Here is a 24186-nt window from a genome sequence, read left to right as displayed (position 1 = left end):
TTCTAAAATGGGTGATTAATCCAAAGATTGGCTAATGCAGCGAGGTGAATAGTAGTGAAATTGTACTCTGGGACTCATCTCAGAATTGCTGCGGCATCATTTTACATTTATATTTATGCATTTGGCAGAAGCTGGTATCTAAAGCAACTCACAGTGCATTTTAAGGTATATATTTTATCAGTTCTTTGTTTCCTGGGAACTGAACCAATGTCCTACCAAAGCCCTACCAAATGAGCTACATTTACATTAAATATGAACCTTAAAGCAATAGTTCACCCCAAAATGAAAATGTTGTAATCATTTACTCATCCAATGTTTTTTTCCAACCCAGTATTATTTTTTTCTTCACACGGAAGGTGTGCAGACTGAATGTCTGAGATCTTTTCCACACAACAGAAGTTTATTTATAGTTCCAAAAAGGACAAAAAATATCATAAAAGCATCAATAAATGTGACTTGTATTTCATGTAAGAATGAAAATAACATGGGTTTGGAACAACATAAGGATGAGTAACTTTTACTTTTAAGGAATACCTGGAGTATTTGTCGGCTGATTGTTATCCATCTATGGCTGATAGTGCTTGGAATTTACTTCCATTCATTTCTAGAAAAGAATGTGTCGCCTCCAGTTAGGTTTTCCACAGAATAAAGCTTTAATGCCCATCAGTATGACGCATGATGTATTACATGCCCTCCAGCCAACTAGATAACAGTGTGATGAAATTTATGTAGTTTTCCGTTCTCCTTCAGAATCTACAGGGATCAGGTGATTACGGAGCAAGTGGAGATGGAGAAGGACGACCATCAATCAAGGTATTACCTTAAGTTTCCTCAGAAAATGTGTAAACTTGTTGTGATTCATGTAGTGTCCACATTCAAAACATCTAATGATGAACCCGAGGTTCCCGGCTATTTCCAGAGCAGCAGCCTGTGATTTCTGGCAGGTCTGTCGCTGTACACTTGTTCATCTTCTGGGGGAAAGTCCCAGATGAACGCTATTATCTCCAGACCGATCCCAGATGTTAAAGCCCATCTTCCCATGCCTTGTGTTGCTAATCCATAAATAGGCCATGTGGAAATTGAAATGAACCCTTTGCTACTGATGTGTGAGGCCCGTGTCTGAGCTTGCCAGAGCTAATTACAATAGAAAGAAACCAGGTGGCTGTTAGGTGTGGACTGCAAGGATCTTCTTCCATAAGTATCTACTTTTTTGACTGGTTTATTTATCAGTGCTGAAGTTTAGTGTAATTTTAAGAAAGTTTTGGCTATTTTTTAGTTTTTTTTTTTTTTAATTTTCTGAGTATATTGTACTTGTGTGAAGGTTGCTGATTCTTAGAAGCATCTTTCCTTTCACTTACAAGTATTTATTGCCATTATATTTGTTTTAACAGCTGCTGCCAGCATGCAGGTATTAATTTAATTCTAACCTAGTAATTTTAAATTACACAGTTTTTGTTTGCTTTTGCAGTACACAACATGTTTTAACACGCTGTGACAGAGAGAGAGAGAGATGGCATTCCGAGGTGCTTTAAAGTAAACTTTCTTTTGTCTTACCATGGAATCCATTTTGATGGATGCCACATCCCCCCTAGGACATTTTCCACGCTTGTTTCACAGTCAATCCAACTCTCCTTGCATGTTGGAAAGTGCATGTGAGGAGAGGGCACCTGGTGTGCATGATTTTTTTGCAAAATGGGTTGCATGTCTTCCTCCTGTGTAGGCTTCTTTGTGTAATCTAATTTTATAGATTATTATATCTCGAGGGAGAGAAGTAGTCTTGTGACAGTGTGGTAAACACAAGTTTGACTTCATTACAATTATCTGTGGAAAAAAATAATTTTAGTGTGTCTTCAGTGCTCAAGTATTAGTATTAGTATTTTTATTTGTCTCTACTCTCATAGTCATTAAGCATATATAGAAATGCATGTATACAGGGGGTCCAAAAAACTAAGACCACACATGAAATTGCATTTAAATTGGTATTTCATCCTAATTGTTCTGATGGAAGACCATGATGTAAAAAACATGTGGCGGCAAAGAATGGCCCATATGTTTCCATTTTCCATTCTCAAATCTCTTTCCATGTCCTAAACTCCTCCAGCATATCCCAGTGTAATGTTTTCAAGGTCAGAGTAGCTGCCGAGATTCTTCCATCTCTGCAGCAGTGACCATGATGGCAGATGTTTAGCAGCCCCTCCTTGTCTAGCTGGACAGCCCCCACCTGCCCACCCCTGATCTCTATCTTTAGACGCCGGGACCCGTGGCCTGCATTCCCCAAGACGATTGTTCTCTTGGTCCGAAAATACATGCTGTCAGCATCCTCTCACACTGGCCATCAGAGCACTCCATGTCCTCTCACCAAAGACTCCTTTTTCTCAATCCCGGCGTGAAATCTGAGGATCAGAGTGTTCTAGAACCTGATGCCTGGTATTTCAGCAGTGAGTTCTACCATTTCAGCAGCGCATGTTTTGTAAAGTGCAAGGTCAGGCCCTCTTTGTGTGTACGCTTCAATCATCCTGCCTTGGCAGCTTTTCTTCAAGGAGCTTTGTTAACTGTTAGTTATATGTCTGAATCTCTCTCCCAGATGGCTGTATGGGGTGTGTGAGTATACAAATATCTTTGCAATCAGCATCACGGTTCTTTGATTTCCCATATCGAATGTTGTCTAGTGTTTAAGATGGTCATGGTAATATTTGTCATTTGTCATGGTCATGGTCACAGAGGTCTAAATTGTTTTTACACAAGCAGTGAAATTAATTTAAACTGTGTCGGAACAGGTACGAAAGGCATAAGAAGTGATATACTTTGGTTTTTTAGGCTTTGCTGTAAAAAATAAAAACAGAAAAAAGAACACAAAGTATTTTTTGTGGCTTTTCGTGCACGTCTCTTCGCTTTAAGGCACATCATTTTCTAGAGTACTAAACATTGAAAAGTATAAACTTTGAAATGTTCTTATAACAAGATACATTTACTTTAGAAGCAAAATTGCAAAACATATCAAGACTTTTGGGGTCTTTTTGAAAGAAATTACTCATTTTTAATCAGCAAAGATGCATTAAATTGTACAAAAGTGACAGTAAATACTTCTACATTGTTACAAAAGATTTTTATTTCAAATAAATAAAAATGCTGTTCTTTTGAACTTTGTTATTCATGAACGAATCCAGAAAAAGTGTATCATGGTTTCTACAAAAAAGAAATTATTCTTGAGCACCAAATCAGCATATTCAGATGTTTTTGAAGTATCATGTGACAGTGAAGACTGGAGTAATGGTTGCCTCTAAATTCTAAAAATTCAGGTTTGCCATCACAGGAATAAAAAAAAAATAAATAAATAAAAAATAGATATATTAATATATATTAATGGAAAAATGCACTTTTTCTAAATAAATGATCTGAAAACAAGATATAATATCAGTTTTGTAAATTTGTCATGTTTTAAGGATGCTTAGATATGTTTACTGGTAAACAAAATAAGGATCTCATTCAAAATATAATTTTTATCAGTGTACATGCTGTTATGTACATTGAACTACAATGTTGATTGACAATTTGCAGTTTATGTTAATTGCTATATTGCTATATATCATTTGCAGCCGACACCTCCCTCCTCTCGGCCAATCCAGCAGCCGCCGGTGACCAGCAGACCGCTTGTTGAGAAGCAGCTGACAGGTGAGCTTTCACTCTGTTCAGTGTCACGTCTGAACTGATCTGTCAGCACAGCCCATCAATAGTATTTATTACTCTGTTGAACACTTAAGTGGCTGTTGTTCTTCTTGTTTTTGGGGTTTTCTTGGTTCAACTCTCTGATTCTGGCATTTTGTTCATCAAAGAAAATATTTGAGTTGCATGCCTAGATTACACTTCTGCAAAGAACAGCATGAATGGTCACCAGCATGTGTTCATTATTATTCAACCACCTTACTCAGAAAGTGTACCAATGCTGGTTGACCTTGAACTACATGGCTGTACTGGTCAACCAGTTCATGCAGGTCTAATCTAGTGTTTTCAGCAGAGTTTTGAAGGCAGGGAGATTTAAAATGTAATCTGAGGTTTACTAATGTAGATATCAATCATGAAATAGTTTCGAAGATTGCAAACATTTATTTGAGATGTGATAGAGTAGACTGACTATAAAAACTGAGTGTTTATAGAAGCAGCCACTGTGGTATTTGGCGCCCTCTACTGGTTTAAAGCAAATTGGACAGTGTCTTTTTACATTTCCTTGCATAAGTATTCTGAAAAAGTTGAGTTATTCAGATTTTGATGTATACAAATCAACATTGCCTTTTTAAATGTAATTATGATGCAGTGTATTAAAATGTAATTATTTTAATGTAATTTGTATAATTTTTTTTAAACTCACAGTTGTTATTATATTTGTATGCGTTTATATTTGTGAAAATCTCACAATTAAGATGCAGGTTTAATATCATAATTACAGAACATAAAGTCACTGATAATATTATATATATTATATATTATATACATAATGATTATAAAACCAACATTATTGTTGTTATTATTATTATTATTATTACTACATTTTAAAATAAGGTGTCAGACTTTTTTGGCATTTTTTACTACCTCACATCAATACAATCATCTACATATTTTTGTAAATGGTTTACTGAAGTGTAATCTTTCATTAGAATGAGCTGAATTGGTCAGTTTTGTTGAACATTAGGCTCAGTCGATTCCTCTTGGCAAACTTCTGGGTCCTACGGTGATTCTCGACAAACATCTGGCTCATATGGCGGTTCTCAAAAAACATCTGGTCCTTATGGGGATTCCCGAAAAACCTCTATCTCCTACGGTGGTTCCCGGCAAACATCTGGCTCATATGGTGATTCTGAACAAACTTCTGGTTCATATGGTGATTCCCAAACAAACTCTGGCTCGTATGGTAGTTCTCAACAAACTTCTGGCTCATATGGTGACTCTCGACAAACGCTTGACTTAATTGATGTTAGCAGGCAAACTTCAGGGTTGTATGATGATTCTAGACAAGCTTCAAACTCTCTAAGTACGTCAGGCTCAGCTGGTGATGGCATACGGTATTCTGTGGAGTCCAGACTTGGTCCTGCAGGTCCAACAGGTGGGTAACGAATGAGAGAAAATCTCTCAAATGGACATGGAATTTTTGCATAGAAATTCTCAGCAGAATTTCTACATGATGCTTTGCATGAAAAGCTGGCAAAACGCTGTGGATGTGTAGAGATGGCCAAGAGGGACTGCAGCAAACTGGGAGCAAGCAATAGTGTTGCTGCATATGTATGGCATTTATAGATATAATTGTTATATTGTATTTGTATTGTTTTGTCAAACACAATGCTTCTTGACCTGCTTATAGAAGCTTCTGCTGGTAGGCATATTCTTACATGAATATGTGGAGTGTGGCCCACCTTCCTTGATATTGTCTTGGTATTTTTTTATTTATTTAGTTTTATTTTATTGTATTGTAGGCTGAATGTCACAAAAACATGTCCAGGTCACATTTCACCACAAAAATATATAAATAAGACATTATAAGCCTTTTTAGGGCCATTTAGATCTTCTGCATTCTGGCATTACTTTCATAAAAAATAAGCACATTTTGCCCTAAAAGTCTAAGTTTCATAATGAGTTTACTTTTTAGTTTTGCAGTATATTTTGTTTTTTTTATTCCAAGAATTCTCAACTGGATTCTTGTTACTATAGTACAGTAATTTTTTAACATCAACATAAAGTAAATGCTGTTCACCAAATGCTAGTTTAAATAAAATGCCCCTTTTTGAATTACAGTAACTTGAATCCGATTTATTTTGCATTTCAGTATTTTGAAAAATTTATTTGACATGAAAAGTATGTCACCGTGTAAAAAAATCTTCTGTAAAAAATTCTAGCTAAATAGGTTTCATTTTCTTCATGCAAAGTCTAATTTCTTATTTTGTTATTTTGATTGTGGGGTGAAATATGAGCCAGATATGTTTTCGAAAATGTAACGCATATAAGAGGAAAGGTTATTTTTAAATTAATCAGACATTTTCAAATTTACAGGTGCAAAAGGAGAGAAAGGAGACAGAGGAGAGATGGGTGCCAAAGGTGAGAGGGGTCTTGTGGGGCCGAAGGGTGATTCAGGATCTGGATCTGGATCTGGTGGCAGTGCAAACGGAGAGAAGGTGTGTTGAGTACTGTGAACATCTCTGAGTGTTTCTGTACATCTCTACAGCTCAGTTTTAAAAGTAATAAGCCATGAGAACCTGTCCATTACAGTAATTTATCTATGGTTACGGGATGTTGTTGTTATAAAGTACACCAATAATAATATAGTTCATTTAACTATAGGCTTTTTTGGTTGTCAGTCAACTGATATGCAATCTTAGGTGTGTGTATTTTGGTTAATGGTTTTGAATGTTGGCTCATTCAAGCAGAATTGAGAGTCAGAGCTATTCGTTTTATAGAAGCAGCTATGTTCAGGTATTTAAGCTATATAACAGCTTTTATAAGAACAATAACCAGGCAGTGTTAATAGATATGAGATGACTTGCGTTTATATTAAATGATTGTTCAGCTACAATAGGAGATACAGGGCCCTTTTCTTTTGTCAAATTGTTACATTTCAGTTTTATGTGCTTCAAAACCCACAGTAATGTGTGAAGTCAATGATGGGGAGCTTGAATGTTCAGCCATCTGTTAGAGTGGTGAGAGTGGCAGACAGGTCAATCATTTTTGTCTGTTTTCACAGGGTGACGCAGGAGAGAAAGGAGTGAAGGTTTGTTCTGATGCTTCTACCTTGACATAACTGTGGCAACATATTTTGCACTAGTTAAATGTGAATTAAAGGAATAGTTCATGCCAAAATTAAAATGTTGTCATCATTTACCCTCATGTCATTATTTATTTATTTATTTGACACAAATTTAGATAATAGGCAAACAGGTGATCTCCCTAACGTCTCTTTTGGTGTTTCATCATTTTTGGTGAACTCTCCCTTTAAAAGTAAATATTAATTTCCTCTTTTAATGCATATTGGTTTATTGACATTTATGATGCTTTTTCTCAGGCCTGTTCGCAACAAGAACAATAACTATAATGATAACTATATTAGTGTCCACACTAAAACACGATTCTGTTTATTTATAATAATTAATTCTGTTTATAATAAACGCGTGCTGAAGTTTTGTCATCTGCGTAACCTTCCACTCCTAGTTCACTATAGCATTTCTAGCCTGCCTCTATTTATGATGCAGTTGTTTAACAGTACTTGTAAATGAATGTTTTAGTGAGTGGTGGTTATTTTGCCCTTGGTATTTTGATGAAATTGTTTTTGACCTTTAGTTCAAAGAAACAGCTCACCCGTCTTCATATCACCTGTAAGGGCACCATAGAGGATGAGGGCTACGGGCTGCTTCAGGTGAGAATGTCATGCATGGGTAGTTTTGGCTGAGACATCTGTCAGATTGGAGATTACTTTGACACAAAAGACCTTTTCTGTCATTCTTCCTCTCTTCTTAAGGACATGTCTGCATAGATGTTAATTATACATTTTATGTTAACTGTGCTGATTCTGTTCAAGCTGTGAGTAATTCAGGCAGTTTATCTCGAACGAGAACACAAAAATAAATAGTATTTCCCTAAAACAAAATCATTGGGACAATCTATGAAATGGGTGCCTATTGCAGTTTGGCAATATTGGCTTTCTTTCTTTCTTTCTTTTTTTCTTTTCATAAATGACTTCATTTAGTTAACTTAGTGAAAGTTTAATTATTTTGCAGAAGAGAAGGCTTTAACTTGTACTTGAAAAAATAACTTTTTTAAGGGATGATGATGCCATAATGACAAACATGCGCTGCAGTTTTATCATCTGCCACTTTAAATGCTTGAGCTCTTTAAAGCAGGATGGATTCTGATTGACCATCAATGTTTTTATTATTAATCAAGTGGGAAAAAAATCATTATGAAAGTGATTCCACTGATATCGTTCCTCTGTGCCATTTAGTGGTGTGAACTAGGGTTGTGACGGTGAGGACATTTTCCCACCGGTTGATCGACGTGTGACAACACTGGTAATACCGGTAACACCATTGGGGTGGGGGTTAGTTCGTTTGAGTTTCCCTCTTTTCTTCACTTTCAAATGGCTTGTAAAAGTACCGTGCGCATTCTTCTGCCATCGTCTTGTCTTTCTCACCTCGCTCTTGTCAGTCAGCTCGACTCACTCTTCTCACCTGATAAAAAAAATCGTGACTCCTGCTCCGTGGTGCACTGTCGTTCACGCACGGTTCGGCACGCTGCGTTGAGCGTTTAAATTTTAAAAGTGTCTGTCCTCTAACTGAACTAGGCTAAATGATTTTTGTTACTATAAAAAAAAAATCAAAACGACGGTGGGGGGCGGTGCTGCGGTAGGCAAATGATGTAATCGGTGTTGCGGCTTAACACTGGTATAACCGAAAACACCGTCTATCGCAGCAAGCATAGTGTGAACTCTATTCTTTTCAATTTGGAACGATTTTTAAAACTGTACTGTTATCATTATAGTTATCGTTCTTGGTGTGAAAGGGCCTTTACGTATGCTCTTATCTCTCTTGCGTTTTGGTTTCAGGGTAGTTCTGGTTTTGGTTATCCTGGATCAAAGGGTGACCGTGGCCATCCTGGGCCTCCAGGGCCTCCTGGTCCCCCAGGGCCCAGTGCAGAGGTAGAAGTGAGGGGAGATGGGTCAGTCGTGCAGAGGGTGACAGGACCAAGAGGACCACCTGGACCAGCAGGACCCCCTGGCCCTGCTGGAGCTGAAGGGGAGCCGGTGAGTAGATCACAGTGAAAGGAATGGTTCAATTACTGGCTCTATTTTCTGTTAGTGAATGCATTTCCATTTAAAAGGAACAGCATTATACCATAACCGTATGTGTCATAAGTGGTCTTGCATTTGCCGCTGATGTGTTAGAACAGTAATAGGTCCCTATGGTGTTCCCCATCACAAGCAGAGAATGGTGTTGTTAATACAGGTTTAAGATATGCATCATTGCAAACACAAAGGCACATTGTGTTTCTGCCCTTGAGACTATGCATAATGCATTGGTCATATCTGAACAAAACTAATATTTTATCCTCTCCTTTATAGGGTGACCCTGGTGAAGATGGAAAAGCTGTAAGTAATGCATTTCATAAAACCGTATAAAATAGACCTGGCTCAAGTACATTTTCGATATTTTTAATTTTTCAATCTGAAATTATACCTGCTTGTGTATTTTGGGGGAACAGTTTGATTTTACTATACAAAATGGGAAGAAAAGTCTGTTTGTAGTTGTGATTTTGTGTGTTTGCATTCATATGTTTCATGTGCAAATGATTAAAAATCTGTTTTTGTAACAGGGCCAAGTTGGACCTCCTGGTTTTCCAGGAACTACTGGGAGTTCTGGACCCAAAGGAGAGAAAGTAAGTATTGTTGATGTCCATTATCGTGGCTTATTATGACAGTATCAGGGTTGTGCACCGTTTAGAATTAAATTGTGAATGCCTTTTATAGTATGCCAGTTCAACTTTTTGTACTTATGTTTTCATTTTAGGGAGAGCGGGGTGAAAGTGAGCCAGGACCTCGAGGGCCTCCAGGGCTTCCTGGTCCACCGGGACCCCCATCTCGCTCTGATAGGCCTGTGAGTTCATTATTAGTCAGCTGTTTTTGTGACCACTTTCCTTTTAAAAAACTGTTTCATAATCTCTCCTCTGTATTCATTTTATAGACATTTGTGGACATGGAGGGTTCTGGATTTGATTTGGACAGTGTGCGGGTATGTCCTGTGTGCACTATATTAACTCCTAGGATTAATTCGGATCTAGTGCTCAACAGCTAGAAATCTCTATTTTGGAATGATACATGTCATTCATTGCTGATAATCTTCAATTTACTTCATATACACTAATGTTTAAAAGTTTGGGGTTGGTAAGATTTTTTAATGTCTGTGAAACAAATCTCTTTTGCTCACCAAGGCTGCATTTATTTGATCATAAATACAGTAAAAACAGTAATATTGTGAAATATTATTACAATTTAAAATAACTGTTTTCTAGTTTTAATATATTTTAAAATCCCTATGAATGCAAAGCTGATAGTGGTAGTTTTGTTAACATTTTATTTGTAATTCTTAAATTTTCTGTTTATAAAACTTGCAGTTCTTACTTAGTAACTTTTTATTTGTTTATAGGCAATGCCTGGTTTGCCTGGCCTACCTGGTCCTCCTGGTCCCCCTGGCCTCCCTGGTCCCCCCGGTCCTGGGTCTTCAGGCTCTGGTGGTTTTGGGCCTCCTGGTCCTCCTGGGCAAAATGGAGCTCCAGGTCAACTGGTAAGTCTAAGGGACATGGTCCATGTGTATACAACTGGTTTGGATTTGTTGTGTTAGAATAAAGCGTTTATTAGTCAGAGACGTGGCCATGTGGGTAATGTGTGCACTCTGTTTCTCCCTGTCATTTTGTGTCATCTTGTTAAAGTCATAAAAATTAAAAAATAATTACATTTAAAAAAAGAATGTTGTTTTTAATAGGGACTTCCAGGTCCACCAGGTGCTGATGGAAAACCAGGCTTAATGGGCCCAAAAGGAGAGAAGGTAGGAAGTCCAGTCTCTTCTTAAAAAAAAAACCCTAAAAACAACAGGAAATTTAACGTTGTGATTTATAAACCTGGAAAAACCTTAGAAATTTATAAAATCTTAAAAAGTTACTCTAAACATTTAATTATCAAAATTTTGCTTTTTGTGGATGCTTGTGGAGAGTAAACATGCTTGCAAGGCAGCGTGATGACATTATTTTGTCTTATTGGAGACATTTGTAAATTAAGCATACATTTTAAATCCATTATTTCACTGGGCTTCCTGTAAAATTCACAATACCAGGGACAAACTATTTATGGCTGGGCTCAATGAGTGGGCAGTAACATACGGTAGAGGACATTGGTGGGACCCTCTCATCACAGTCTGGCATACAAATGTTAATCCAGTCTGGCAGTCTCTATAAAATGATTTCTATGCTGTAATGCTGTAATCACAAACGACTGGAAAGGTCATGGAAAAGTCATGGCAATCCATTGGTAAAAAAGTATAGGAATCCTGTCCATACATAGATAGCTGTGCTGGTCCTTTAATGGATTTGGACTTGCATAATTCAGCTCTTTTGAGATCCTTGTAATGGTAGCTATCTTTAGACACTGGACTGATTTTGTGCTCCACAGGGTGATGACGGTGAGCTGGGCCTACCTGGACCTGTGGGAGAGAAGGTCAGTTTGTGTAATGTGTGCACCTCGTGAGAAACCTCTGAAACACTTGTGCGTAGTACGCACATGCCCATCTGCATATCACATATTTGAATGTGGAGTATAACTGTTCTGTACAGCTCAGTGATCTGCAATGCTCTGTAAGAATTCAGTAAAAAAGTAATAATGTCCTATCCAGGTGTGACGCAGCAAGATCCAGTGACAAGTAAATTGTCTGTCTTTACAATAATGATCACTAAACATGTTTGATGTATCAAATATAGTTATGTGGAGTAAGATTTTGTACGAGTGAGATTTCACTGTCAGTGTCAGAAATACAAAACTGTAGAATTAAAAAAATGTCCTAGCTTTCGTCAATTTCCTAGAGGTTATTAAAACGATCAGATTTTATACTTTTTTCTCACATTAAAACTTTTGACCATGCCTTTGATTATCTGATTTAGCTATTTTCAATGATCTTTTTTGTGTAGATTTTTTTTGTTTGTTTTATATTTTTCCAAGACCTAGACTTTCAGTCTTAAAACGTGAAAAACTATAATTAAAATATTTTTAAAAAATCATAAAAATTACTTTACAAATATGATAATCTATTTTTTTATTGTGCACCATTTCCAATCAAGCTGTAATTTTTTTCATTATTAAAAAAACACTGTAAAAGATACATAAAAAGGAGTCATTTTAATCCAAGTCTCTTTAAAATGTAATTTCCATCACTGTCATTTCCACCACAGAATGCTTTCAAACACATTGCATACTTTAAGATGTAGTGGAAATGACAGTTGTTCATTATTAAAAGTGCCCATTGTTGAAGAAAAATGGAAGAATGATGTTGCTTTATTCTGTCACACCTGGTTAGGACACTGTGTGCAAAGCTGCTTCAGAAACAGCTTTTTCTGAAACAGTCAAACCCACTCAGGGTTCTTTTATGTTTCTGTCTCTGTAGCAAAACTCCTACTTTCCCAGCTATCTTTATGATCTTCTCTCCTACTCTACCTCATCCTTCTCCTCTAAAGCTGCAGGTAGCAGGTCTTGAGTGTGGCAATCGATTTTCTTCACAAACATCTCACCTTTCTACTCTACAGTTCTAATACCTGAAATGTAACATTCTATTATTTTACTGATGGTAGTGTGGACTCTTTGTGACATTGCTTTGTAGATGCATTGTCTGAATGTGCAAACTAACATGTTTTGCTCTTGGTATCTTGAAAGCTAACTTCATTTATCTAGTAGTCACCTTGTTCATTTATTTATCTTTCTCCTTGTGTTTAAAGGGTGCCAAAGGTTCTTCTGGTTCCCCTGGCCTTCCTGGAGAGGGTGGACTTGCTGGTCTTCCAGGACCAATGGGACCTGTTGGACAACCAGGGCCACCTGGTCCTCCTGGCCCAAGCTATCATGTTGGTTTTGTAAGTATTGGTCAATTATACTTAATTTCTCGCAGCCTTTTAGGAAAAAAAATGCAAAAGTATTGAGTTCTCTGTATGTGTTCAGGATGATATGGAGGGTTCTGGTGTTCACTTCAGTTCAGTCCCTGGAGTAAGAGGACCAGTGGGAATCCAGGTTTGTTTTTTTTCTGTTCTGCTTTCATTTACTCTTGTTGATATTTAGCAGTTCATTTACTGCAATCCTATTTAATTTCAGGGACCTCCTGGTGCCCCAGGACCACACGTAAGACTTTATTTGTTCAAAATAGATTTCTATCCCAAAGATATCATTTTCATATCATACCTAGAGGACTTTTTAAATTAATTTATATCTTGCTCCTCAGGGTAAGCCTGGTTTCCCAGGATTTCCTGGAGTGAAAGGCAGTGAGGGACCTCAGGGAAAAGATGGCCAACCTGGTTTGGATGGCTTCCCTGGACCACAGGTGCATTTCATTTGAATAAAACTCGTAGGTGCAAATTTAATAAACAGCCCCTCTGATGTGCAGTACTTCAGGCTGATATCAGTGTTTTGCATTTCCCCGCAGGGACCAAAGGGCAACAAGGGAGACCGAGGCGACAGGGTGAGTTTACTTTTGGTCTGAAGTGGTTTTGTGGAATACCTGGGACTTTGAAATCACAAATTACCTATTTAATCATTGTTAAATGTGATCATCTGTTTAGGGTGAACCTGGTCGAGATGGAGCTGGACTTCTAGGTCCACCTGGCCCCCCTGGACCACCTGGACAAATTATTTATCGTTATTCTGAAAATGTAAGTCTTCATATTTATATTGCTTTTTTGCTTATAATGGTCCATATTCTAATGAATCTGTTTGTCATTTTCTGTACAGAATGATGAAACTGGAGGAGCAGGGCCTCAGGTATGAAAATTCTGCTTCTGATAGTCTATTGTTAGGAGGGCATTAGGATACCAGAAAACGTCTTGTGGGCACTGAAATACAGACCTCAAAAATTTTGTAAAAGTCATATATCATTTGTGTGATTTTCAGGGTGGGGCTGGTCTTCCTGGTCAAGCAGGATTCCCAGTTAGTACTGCATAACTTAATTTGTCAGCCCAACCCCTTTTTTGATTAAAAAAAAACCTAAACCACACATTTATACTGTGTATTCTAGAAGTAATTAATAATGCCACAAGGCAGGAGAGAATGTGATTTTTACCATGGGTAAATAGTTTCTTAGGCATGATGCAAAGCACAGAAGTCCCTTAACCATGTAATGTTCAGTTAATAGTTACATTTGTTATTAAAAATAATTATACATTACATATACATATATATTTACAATTATACATTAATTTATCTAAACTTTATAGTCAGAATTAGGGCTGAACGATTTTGGAAAATAATCTAATTGCGATTTTACACCTCTTTACTCTCGCGTGTCACGTGACCACGTTCTCTCATATCGCGATATTATCGCAAATGCAATTAATCGTTCAGCCCTAGTCAGAATTATGTGTTTTATAATCAATCTTACACTCCATCTACTTATCCAATCAGGGCCCAATGGGACCAAAGGGTGACCGAGGAGAACCTGGTTCACCAGGCTACGGCATTAAGGTTTGTAAGCAAAAACCAATAGACAAAGCTTAATATGAAGTGTTTAAAAACCTCAAGTTCACTGCTGTAACATAATTTTGTTTGCAGGGTGAGAAAGGAGAACCTGGACTTATTCTTGGACCTGATGGAAACCCACTTTACCTTGGTGGATTGACAGGCCATAAGGTATTTTATTGTTTTGTTTTGCTTTATTTAATTACATTTTTTATGTATTTTATTTCATTTTATTTTTGGATGGAAAGTGAATTGGATATTGAAGTGTCCAGGAAACATACAGTTTCGTTCAATATGACTTTTGGACGATAATTCCCATATTTTGTGTTTCTTCATATTTTTAATGACTTAACTAACATTCAAAAATGAGGAAAATACTAAAGATTAAATAGGTGTAAAAACTTTTTAGTGACGTATATCAAAATGAATTTGTTTTTTCTCTGTAGGGTGAGAGTGGGCTTCCTGGACTAGTCGGACCTCTTGTATGTTTCTGTTTGTTACATTTTTTTTTATTTTAAGTAAAAAGTTAAAGAAAAAATCTCTATCATGCCTCTATTTGGAACATTCTGAGCAACATCTAAGTCACATCTCATTTTATTCAGGGTCCAGCTGGACCTCCTGGATTGAAAGGTGAATTTGGAATGCCAGGCAGACCTGTAAGTCTCTCAAAATGAAATTTTCATCAACAAAAAGATATTCCTTGACAGACAACAGCATATTTTACTGACTCTGTACTTAATTTCATTTTATGACTATAGGGTCGCCCAGGTGTAAATGGATACAAAGGAGAGAAGGGAGAACCAGGGTCAGGGTCAGGCTCTGGATTTGCCTACCCAGTAAGTACACCACAAGCTCTTGAATTTGAAAATAAATGCAGTTTGTTCCATCAGATATGGATCGCTTGGACTCATAAGTTATTTTTGTGTCTTTTCAAGGGTCCCCCTGGTCCCCCAGGGCCTCCTGGTCCCCCTGGACCTGCTGTGCCCTTGGACAGATTTGGTGTAAGTGCTTTTTGTGTCAAATAAACTATAATTTTGCATGAAACATTGCGGAACGAGCTCCACATGCTGGCTATGTTGAACTGAAGTGATCATGATTGCAACAGCAATAATTTGCAATCTCCTTTTTCCATTTCAGAGATATGAAGATTATTCGAGACAGTATCCAGGTAGGTTATTGCAGTCATTCTTGTCACAGCAGATAATCAAAATATATTTTGTCACAAGATCCTTAAAGTCAACATGAAATCAAAATGTACTCTATTTACATGATTTGACATACATGATTTAAAGGCACAATATGTAATTTTAACCGCTGGAGGTGTATTCAAAATAAACAAAGAGGCAAAGGCGTAGTTTGATGACACCGTGACTGAGTGTGGAATCATGGGAGTTGTCGTCTTCATCCCCACAGCCGATGCAATCCGACGGGACTCGGGCAGAAATCATGTTCATTGATGAGCTAATGATTTATTAACGTAGTAGAATGAAGCAGGGTGAGACTGAAAGCCGTCGAAGCGAAACGAGGCCGCTGAACGAGTGTGACACACGGCTTGAAAGCAGCGGAGCTTTTATTATGCCACAGTCGACCGCTTCCGCTCCTTCCGGTCGTGAGTATGTGGGGGAAAAAAGCAGCTCTGTTTTATCATACTAGATACATTTGAAAGTTCTGTTATAATGCTACTCTGTGTGGTCGTCACCGGTCTAGTAAAACGCACAACATAGTAAAGCGTCTTTGGTGTTTCCATATTTTCTACAAAACAAAACGGAAATCGAAGGGTTATGACGTCATTAGCAGGCGACACAATGACACTATGGAAACGGTCCGTGTCACTAGTGAAAATTGCTTATTTCTCTGGATTTAAACATTCTTCGAAACATTTGGGATAATGCAAGTACACAAGTCAGCAAAATATATAACACTGTTCTAGTGGTTTTTGGATATTTTAATAAAAAAATCTTACATATTGTGCCTTTAACTCTGCATGTTTTCTAAAAAAAAAAAAAAAACCTTCTGCCTAAAAATCCATCAATTCCTTTTTTTTGATCCCCAAAAAACCTAAATAGTCTCAATTATCAAGCCAATTTGATTTTCTGAGCAGTATGACGTCACACAGCTCAGACCCCGCCCACAACCACTGACGGAATGTCCTGTATTAGCATATCTCCACCCTCAGCCAACTGAACACTGTCTGCCATTTTCTCCATGCTTGAGCAGCTGTAGCGACATGTCTTGTAAGCAATGCAGGTGTTTTATAGTTGGATGTAAAAGTGAACACGAGTCTTTATGTTCTCCCGACATCGGAGCCACTGAGGATGCAGTGGATTAGTTTTGTTTTTGATGGTAACGTGCCACCGAATACACAAAAAATAGAACAGAGGGGTGGGGTGAGCAGTAGCTCATTATCATTTAAAAAGACATGGACCGAAACGGGTCACTGTGAACAGAGCTGTGTTTGACAAGGTAAAAAGGGTGTTGTTTTACGTGACCATTGAGGAATTTTAACCAAAGTATGTTGCAGACATTTCATAAAGACCCTAAAGAAACATACCAAGGTGGAAAATGGGCATCCGATGTCCCCTTTAAACAGTTTTTCTTTAGTGATGATTTAATAGACTTCACTTTGGTACAGTTATTTCCCAATAGGAAAAATCAAGTCCCAACCTACAATTTATGTCCCTTTCAATGACTTGTTTTGCTCAAAAAATTCAACATTACAGGAGAAAAACGGTTCAAGAACTGCATTTCATGTGGATTTTAATATGTAGAATGAGTTCACATGTCAAAGCTCTGTGAATTTTTGACAACTTTAAACAATGCGTTGTCTTGTTTTCTTAAGCTATGAAAGGAGAGAAAGGAGACCAGGGAGCTCCTGGAGTTCCAGGGTCGCCAGGTAAAATTTACCACTGTTGCTGTTTCTAGACACTCAGGGCCGATTGCGGCAGCAATAACAAGGCTGTCCTGGCCTCTGTAAATTTATTGGCTGAAGTACCCTGACTTAGTAGCTTGACATCATTATCAACTCATTGTAAAAGGTATTGTGGTATTTAATGTATTAATGCAGTATTCTGTCATTTTTTCCACAGGTTTTTCCTCTAACTTTGATATCTATGCCCTCAAGGTATGTGATTCACTAAATATATAAATGAAAGTCTTTGATGAAACGATTTGATTATGATTTCAACAACACAAAACATGGCACCCCTTTCCTTAGAATGAGATGAAGGGGGAGCACGGTGAGTCCGGTCCTAAAGGAGAAAAAGGAGAGCCAGGAGGAGGATTTTATGACCCTCGTTTTGGAGCTGTACAGGGACCACCAGGAAACCCTGGACCTCCTGTAAGAATTATTGGGAATTTCTGGACATAACCCAAATTGAGTATGGATGGTCTCATCAAAGACATCTGTTCTAGGGACCTAAAGGAGACTCAATCAGAGGTCCCCCTGGACCGCAGGGCCCACCAGGACCACCTGGAGTTGGTTATGATGGTCGTCCAGGAAACCCAGGACCTCCTGGACTCCCCGGTCCTCCAGGGTCACCGTCATTGCCAGGAGCCTACAGACCACGTAAGAAAAAATAAGTACAATTCTTAACACACGTAGAATATTTTTGAGGAACTTAAATAACAGACAGTGTTGTATGATTTGTGTTTGTTTCAGAACTCAGTATTCCCGGACCTTCAGGTCCCCCGGGCCCTCCTGGAGTTCCTGGCACTGGATCTGGAGTGAGTGGGATGATCATTAAAGAAACCATTAATGGCGTGTATGGGATTACATACCTGACACTTTCTACTTTAATCATGCCCATGGTGTCAGCAGGTGACTTTCCTGAGGTCTTATGACATAATGATGGCTACGGCACACAGACAGTCTGAAGGTGCTTTGATTTACATTTTGGACAGAAACGATCTCTACCTCAGAGTTCGGGATGGTGTCAGACAAGTGATGGTATGGTGCTTAAACACTCATTTTTGTTCACACCTTTTAATTTGTTGTAAAATAATATGAAAAATGCATTTCATACATAAAATTACTTTAATAACAATTTTTATAATATGAGCATTTTGAAAAAAAAAATGTAATAAAATTGTCTGCCAAATCAAAGTTAGTGTTGTATAACCAACAAACAGGTAGCAATTTTGTTGTCATGTGACAAGTAAACCATTAAAACAGGAAATGGTATTGCAACTGTCATGACTATCATTTTTTGGCATGGCAGGATTTGTTCTGTTTGTCATGATACAAAAAAAAACTTCATCATATTTAATCATTGTAAAAAATAAATAAAATCAATGAAAAATGTGTTTGACAACATTTTGGAAAGTAATATTATTTATGATTTTGAAAATAGTTATTTAAGCACACTCAAATGTACCCCAGGCGTAATAAAATATGTTTTATTAGTTGGTCACACCACTTGCCATAGTTAAAGCCGTTAAACCAAAATTATGGTATGATAATCAAAAAGACATAAAGGCTTTTTCCAGACATTGAAAATCAACATGAATGCATATTTCTAGGAACATGGTGGATGAGATTTAAACTAGATTTTTTCATTTCATCATTTTATGCATTTTTATTTGTCATCGACTCATTTTAAGGAGAACATTACAATATAAGTGTTTATTCTTTTTTTTTTTGACATGTCTTCTCAAATTCTAACACAGTTTTCCTTTCCATTTGCAGCTTGGAGATAATAAACCCTTCTATGGAGAGCTGGTAAGGAGTGTGAATAAAGCTCTTTTTTATGCTTTAACATTCAAATAAGCACCCACAGTTTAATCAAAGGAGGTTGGAATTAGTGGATGTGCATATCAATTCCTGAAGGTATGACTAGCTTGTTGGCTCTTCCTCCAGGACAATGAAGTGGCAGCAGTCCAGCCGCCCCCTGTTGTTCACTATTCCCAAGACCACACAGCTGACAATGGAGCAGAGCAGATTTCTCCACCGCACCAGCCGATCGAGTTTCCAAGGAGGGAGCCAGAGAATAGAAACCCCAGTCCGCCTGACTCCCGTTACCCAGATCCACGATACCCACCCTACACTGATAACAGGTACATCGATCCTGTACAACCACATAGATACCCCATTCAACCTGAGAGGAACCCCATCACTCCAGCCCGCCGCTCTAGCCCCCCTGTCAGTCAACCAGAGGGCCACACCCACACTTCTGGACCAGGGGTTAGTTCAGTCAACTTCACCACAACGTTTGCACAGGTCCCCTGTGTTTATTTCCTTTTTTGACACCATTTTCATTTTCTGTACAGTTGCATCTTATCGCCCTGAATTCTCCACAAGTGGGCAACATGAGAGGCATTCGTGGGGCAGACTTCCTGTGCTTCCAGCAGGCTCGGGCCGTGGGCCTGAAGGGAACGTTCAGAGCCTTCCTGTCTTCCAAACTTCAGGATCTCTATAGTATCGTCCGCAAATCTGACAGAGAGACATTACCAATAGTTAACCTCAAGGTGTGTAGCAGTGTTTTTTTTTTTTGTATCATTGAGATACTATTGTAGTTTTTGTTAATATTTTCAATTTTATTTTCTTTTTATATTTTCTTTTCTTTCATGTTAATTTTGGTTAAAGTTTTAGTAATTTTTTTTGTGTTTTAAAAATTTCTATTAGTGTTTTTTTATATTTCTATATAGTTTTTGTTATTAATTTTATTTTATTATTTTTTGTATTTTTTTTTTTTTTTTGGTGAAACTGAATGAAAATAAGAAATGTTGCCTTGGAAACTAGCTGAAATAAAAGAAGTATAAGTTTTATATATTTCATTTTATTTATCATTTTATTTAACATTTTTTCAGGGGGACCCCAAAAGTTTTTGCGAGCGAGCAAAAAGTGTTGAAATATAATTTTTTTCTTCCCATCTCATTATTATTATTATTATTATTTTTTTTTTTTTTTTTTCAGATTTTCAGGCTTGTAGAATTATCTATGTTGGTAGATGAGTGTTCAGTTGATCTTTTGGATCATTTTGACAATTCCTCAACATTTTCTCCTCAAGCCTAAACTTACCCAATGAACTCACTTAGTGATCTTGGTTGTTTCTTGTCTTTTCATGGCATTAATATTCCCTTCTGCAGGATCAAGTCCTTTTCAGAAGCTGGGAGTCTCTCTTCAGTGACTCAGAGAGCAGGATGAAGGACAATGCTCCTATCTACTCATTTGATGGCAGAGATGTCCTGCGGGACAGTGCCTGGTGAGTGCCAGTGGCTTTGGCTGATCCTGTGAACCCATCAAACAGAGGCCTCAGCAGAGCGTCCTGTCACTTTTCATTTTTCTTTAAAAAACGCTCAGAGTATTGGAGCTAGAGATTAATGCAATATCTATCTATCTATCTATCTATCTATCTATCTATCTATCTATCTATCTATCTATCATTCATTTGTTCATTCTATCGATCATTCTATCTATTGTTCTGTCTTTGTTGATTCTATCACTCTATTGTAATATCTATCAGTCCATTGTTTTTTTTTTCTTTCTTGCTATTAAATAAATGCCTTATGCAACTCTTTCAACGATTCAGTGCCCAAATTTTGGCCTGTCCAGTTATTGACTCTTCCTCAGAACTCATTGTAGCTGTCTAGTACCTTGTAAAAAAATGTAGTTTCCCAGTAGATGGATTAAAAAGCTGTGCATCCTGATCCCACAGTTAGACAATGCGATTTGACTTTGCAGTTTTGGAAAGGTCTTCCAGGTTTTGAATGCAGTCTGAGGCTATCTTAAACCACCTAAAATTACCATTTTTCTTCCTCTATCCTGTAGGCCAGAGAAGATGATCTGGCATGGGTCCAGTGACAGGGGTCACAGGCAGACGGATAACTACTGCGAGACGTGGAGGGCCGGAGACCGTGCGGTGACAGGCTTGGCCTCGTCTCTGCAGGCTGGCCAACTCCTCCAGCAGACCTCCAGCAGCTGCTCCAGTTCCTACATTGTGCTGTGCATCGAGAACAGCTACATGACACAATCCAAGAAATAAAGCCATCCTAAAGAGCCTTTGAACACTCAACACAACCATTTATACAGGCCCAGTTTCGCTCCAGTAGATGCCTGTATCTAACGAAAAGGAAAAAGAAAAAAAAAGAATATGATAAAAAATGTAAAAAGAACTGAGTCTGCCTTAAGGAGAATCTGTTCCCTCACCGTAACGCCAAAGAGACAGGTTGAACATGGAGGTGTTTGCTCTCTCTCAGGGCATTGGCACATATTTTTCAGGGGGTTAATCCAGAGAAGTGAGGCCAACCGAGGCAGTGTTTCGAACTTTATCCATATAAAATTTTGTATATGAATTGTTTGTCGTCTGTGTTGCTTTTTTTTTTTTTTTTGAAGATGTCTTAATTGGTATATTTAACCAATTTTAGCTATTTTTTTGTGTAACTTTTTTCTACTCATTTGTCTGTACCGTTTCCATTTTCATCCAAGGATTGTTAAATACAGAGGGGCAAACCTGACATTTTAGTTTTAGGATTCAAAAAGAGAAAATATTTATTTCGCAATAAAGAGAGCTAAAATATGATTTGAAACTGTAAACCATACTTTTTTCTATTTTAGTGAGCACTTTTACATACTTCCACGGATAAAAGTGCAAGACTTTACAATAGTTAACTGTAGCTAAAAATGGTCACTGTCTCCAAAAAGCTCCAGTTGGCAAAAAGATGCTTTGAGTAATTCAATACCTATCCCTCAAAAGAGTTTTTGTAAAAAACAAAATTATTTTAAATACGTCTGTTGCATCTATGGGACCACTGTGTGTTTCTATTGTGATTAATGTGAAATTTCATATGGCCATTCTTCTTAGTGTCATTGTTTTACTCTTCTGGTTGATTCCAGAAGTTTTGATAAAGCAAAGTGACTGATTTAAGTCAAGAGGGGAAGCTGCAAGATTTTTGTAACAAATATTAATGTAAAAAAATCTGTTACTCAAAAATAGCGGTTACTTGTCCTATAATTCATTGGACGTTTCAGAGGCTTTGGTTGCATTCGGAGCTTTTCACTGATGAAACAGCTGCTGACAGTGTTGTTTGGGAGAGACAGATGTGTTTTATGATGACACTATCTTCTATCCATATGGAATTTCAGACACCTAATCCACTGTAGTGCTACTGATGTATTCAGTACAACCCTGTGGGCTTCTAGTCTTTTTTTTTTAAACCAGTTTGTGCTGTACCATGTCTCAGAGGCACTGAATAAATGTTTTTGTTTGCCACAATAATTCTGGCACTAGTTCTTGTGTATCAAAATCTGTTTCCTTAAAATCTGACCTGTCTACACATCTTAGACTCTGTTGTCTATTAATGCACAATATTAACATATCAGACACCATTCACAAGCCATTTCATATCATGAATGTGTTTACTGTACACTGATTACTAAAAAATAAAGGTAAATTTTTCCTCTCACAAGTATGTATTTTAGACTTTAAGGCTTTTACCCATTGTTTTCATTTGTGAGATACATTTTTCTCCACAATAATTAGATGTTTAAAAGCCAAAAATTGCTATTTGTCATTATTTACTGAAGTCATATATACATTAAAAAAAACATATTTTGAAGAACTCGTTGTCAGGTTAAGATTAAAGGGGTCATATGATGCGATTTCAAGTTTTCCTTTCTCTTTGGAGTGTTACAAGCTGATTGTGCATAGATAAGATCCCTGAAGTTGCAAAGACTAAAGTCTCAAAACCAAAGAGATATTCTTTATCAAAGTTAAGACTCTGCCACGCACCCCTAAAACGGCTCCTTCTAACATGCCCCCACATATCTACCTCACTATGTGGAAATATTTGCAAAATGCCTCCCAAATGTGCACGCAAAGAAAGAAGGCGTGGTTTCAGTAACCGCAGTTAGTGTTAAAGCAGCCATGTCAGGGAGATGCTGTGTGTTTCTAGGTGAAAGCAAAAGCACTTTATTTGGCCTTCCGAAAGTAGATGCATTTAGGAATCTTTAAGATTACTTACAACAGAACAGCAATGCATTTTATGGACGACCGTTTCGTGAAACTAGGAGAGGAGGTAATTCTGACTTTACTATGACAATCTGGCGCTTCTGAATCAGCAGCAACCTGGGAAAGTTATTCTGTAGCATAATAAATGCTCGACTATTAGACTTCATCACCACGCACAATGTACTGAGCAGAAGCCAAATCGGATTTTTACCAAATTACCGTACATCTGATCACATCTATACATTACATACTTTGAAAAATAATGTGTTTTTTGAACATTAAAGCATGTCAACATATTCTGTTACACCAAATACACAAAATAATGATCTTTAAAAAAGCATCATATGACCCCTTTAAGTGACTTTTGGTATACAGTAAATCCTTACTTCTAGTTCACATAAAAGCCACCTTTGATCAGCATAAGTGCCCTTCCTTCTCAATGGTTGAAATTGTAAACTATGCGATTCTGCTAAATGCTGTTTAAGCACTGAAATACTCTCTCAGGCAAATGTCTTCTGTGCACCTACTGTGTGGCAAAGGGCCCCAAAGTCCTGATTCATGCATGTCTCTAAATTGCACAGCATGCCCCTTTGATGACATTGCAATCCCTCCTCAGTGCCTATTGCACTGATTCTCTGTCCGCCTGAAGGGTTTTACAGCCTGTTCAATAGGATTTAGCGATGTGGCCTTGAGAGGGCTTCAAGGCACAAATCAGAGACTGCTGACAGCGAACTGGTGAAGCGGCCCTTTTGTATCTCAGGACTTAAAGGTCCTCTGCAAGCATGTCAAGCAGGTGGACCAAGCCTGTGGTAATATAACCCATGGGCATTTGAGAAAGTTGATTAAGTGAAAATTAAATAAAAAATAACTAAAATGCTATGGTTGTTAAAGAGTACGGTTTCAAACGGTTTCAGATGGAGTATGGATCATCACAGTGCAGGAACTCAGCGGGAGTTCAGCGGGATGACTGTCTTTATGATTAACTGTTGTTGTTTTTGTTGTGATCTG

General features: G+C 37.6%; 1 protein-coding gene across 3 annotated transcripts in view; it reads left to right on the top strand.

Annotated features, from left to right (window-relative positions):
- Positions 1-22446, top strand: part of LOC107657518 (collagen alpha-1(XVIII) chain-like) — a 91087-nt gene extending 68641 nt beyond the window's left edge. Inside the window, exons 5-43 of one of the 3 annotated variants that reach the window (XM_016445646.1) lie at positions 751-813; positions 3597-3672; positions 4688-5098; positions 6040-6161; positions 6728-6754; positions 8582-8779; positions 9098-9124; positions 9349-9411; positions 9543-9629; positions 9717-9764; positions 10179-10316; positions 10515-10577; positions 11198-11242; positions 12511-12642; positions 12728-12796; positions 12878-12904; positions 13005-13103; positions 13206-13241; positions 13342-13431; positions 13511-13540; positions 13670-13705; positions 14180-14239; positions 14327-14404; positions 14680-14715; positions 14836-14889; positions 14992-15069; positions 15169-15234; positions 15371-15401; positions 17073-17126; positions 17320-17354; positions 17448-17570; positions 17645-17798; positions 17892-17956; positions 18051-18179; positions 18918-18950; positions 19089-19412; positions 19499-19696; positions 20318-20433; positions 21000-22446. In XM_016445646.1, coding sequence (XP_016301132.1) covers positions 751-813; positions 3597-3672; positions 4688-5098; positions 6040-6161; positions 6728-6754; positions 8582-8779; positions 9098-9124; positions 9349-9411; positions 9543-9629; positions 9717-9764; positions 10179-10316; positions 10515-10577; positions 11198-11242; positions 12511-12642; positions 12728-12796; positions 12878-12904; positions 13005-13103; positions 13206-13241; positions 13342-13431; positions 13511-13540; positions 13670-13705; positions 14180-14239; positions 14327-14404; positions 14680-14715; positions 14836-14889; positions 14992-15069; positions 15169-15234; positions 15371-15401; positions 17073-17126; positions 17320-17354; positions 17448-17570; positions 17645-17798; positions 17892-17956; positions 18051-18179; positions 18918-18950; positions 19089-19412; positions 19499-19696; positions 20318-20433; positions 21000-21213 — 3735 coding nt within the window. In that variant the 3' untranslated portion in view covers positions 21214-22446. Of the gene's footprint in view, positions 1-750; positions 814-3596; positions 3673-4687; positions 5099-6039; positions 6162-6727; positions 6755-8581; positions 8780-9097; positions 9125-9348; positions 9412-9542; positions 9630-9716; positions 9765-10178; positions 10317-10514; positions 10578-11197; positions 11243-12510; positions 12643-12727; positions 12797-12877; positions 12905-13004; positions 13104-13205; positions 13242-13341; positions 13432-13510; positions 13541-13669; positions 13706-14179; positions 14240-14326; positions 14405-14679; positions 14716-14835; positions 14890-14991; positions 15070-15168; positions 15235-15370; positions 15402-17072; positions 17127-17319; positions 17355-17447; positions 17571-17644; positions 17799-17891; positions 17957-18047; positions 18180-18917; positions 18951-19088; positions 19413-19498; positions 19697-20317; positions 20434-20999 lie in introns of all 3 variants that reach the window. The other 2 variants (XM_016445645.1, XM_016445647.1) reach the window with 2 other exon arrangements.
- Positions 22447-24186: the final 1740 nt, after the last annotated feature.

Source organism: Sinocyclocheilus anshuiensis, unplaced genomic scaffold (genome assembly GCF_001515605.1).
Source record: "Sinocyclocheilus anshuiensis isolate Anshui unplaced genomic scaffold, SAMN03320099.WGS_v1.1 scaffold179, whole genome shotgun sequence".
Taxonomy (NCBI): domain Eukaryota; kingdom Metazoa; phylum Chordata; class Actinopteri; order Cypriniformes; family Cyprinidae; genus Sinocyclocheilus; species Sinocyclocheilus anshuiensis.
Note: the sequence above shows the minus strand (reverse complement) of the source record. Positions and strands in the feature narration are given on the sequence as shown.